Source organism: Mandrillus leucophaeus, unplaced genomic scaffold (assembly GCF_000951045.1).
Source record: "Mandrillus leucophaeus isolate KB7577 unplaced genomic scaffold, Mleu.le_1.0 Scaffold2, whole genome shotgun sequence".
Taxonomy (NCBI): domain Eukaryota; kingdom Metazoa; phylum Chordata; class Mammalia; order Primates; family Cercopithecidae; genus Mandrillus; species Mandrillus leucophaeus.
This window is the reverse complement of record NW_012102031.1, coordinates 5,251,312-5,252,004: the sequence shown is the minus strand read 5'-3', so window position 1 is coordinate 5,252,004 and position 693 is coordinate 5,251,312. Positions and strand designations below refer to the sequence as shown.

Genomic DNA, 693 nt, shown 5'->3' with positions numbered 1-693 from the left:
ATGGCGTGAACCCGGGAGGTGGAGCTTGCAGTGAGCCGAGATCGCGCCACTACACTGCAGCCTGGGCAACAGGGCAAGACTCAGTCTCAAAAAAAAAAAAAAAAAAAAGAACGTGGCCCCAGATCCCCTCTGGCCAGGAAGGCTCTGTGGATTGCCCCTTACTTTTCATGATGTCCATGATGTGGCGCTGCTGGATGTTCGTCAGTTTGGATTCCTTCATCATCACTGCACGACAAAGCATTCTGTGAGGCCTCCTGGGCCGCAGGCAGATAAATAACTGACTACAGCTTGTGCTAACCCCAGTGAAGGAAAATGTGTGAGGGTGCATAACAGCTGATCCTACTGTGGTGGTAAGGAGGAGAGATCTTCCTCGGGAAAGTTGAAAGTGTGATCTAAAGGATGCATAGGAGTTAACTACACTAAAAACTTTAGTTCTTTGACTTTTGGCAAGCTGTAGCACCTTGAACCTCCCCCTCCTCTCCCCGCCTAAGGCATATGCAGTAGAACGTTGAAGCTTTCTGAACCCCAGGCTCCTTATCTGTAAAGGAAAATAGCAATGGCTAAGCCACAGGTCAGGTACGGGGGAACTCAGTTACAGAGGGTAACTACCACCATTCTTCTCTCATCCTTTAACTCAGGGGTCCCCAACCTCCCGTCGGTGGACTGGTACCAGTCCCTGGCCTGTTAGGAACC

General features: G+C 50.4%; 1 protein-coding gene across 5 annotated transcripts in view; it reads right to left on the bottom strand.

Moving 5' to 3' along the window:
- LOC105538886 (chromosome unknown open reading frame, human C22orf23) overlaps window positions 1–693 on the bottom strand; it is a 15,907-nt gene that overhangs the window by 8,047 nt on the left and 7,167 nt on the right. For 2 of the 5 annotated variants that reach the window (XM_011978883.1, XM_011978884.1), the window contains exon 3: window positions 163–225. The exons of the other annotated variants lie outside the window; for them this stretch is intronic. In XM_011978883.1, the coding sequence (XP_011834273.1) occupies window positions 163–225 (63 nt within the window). The remainder of the gene's footprint in view (window positions 1–162; window positions 226–693) is intronic. 5 annotated transcript variants of the gene reach the window in all.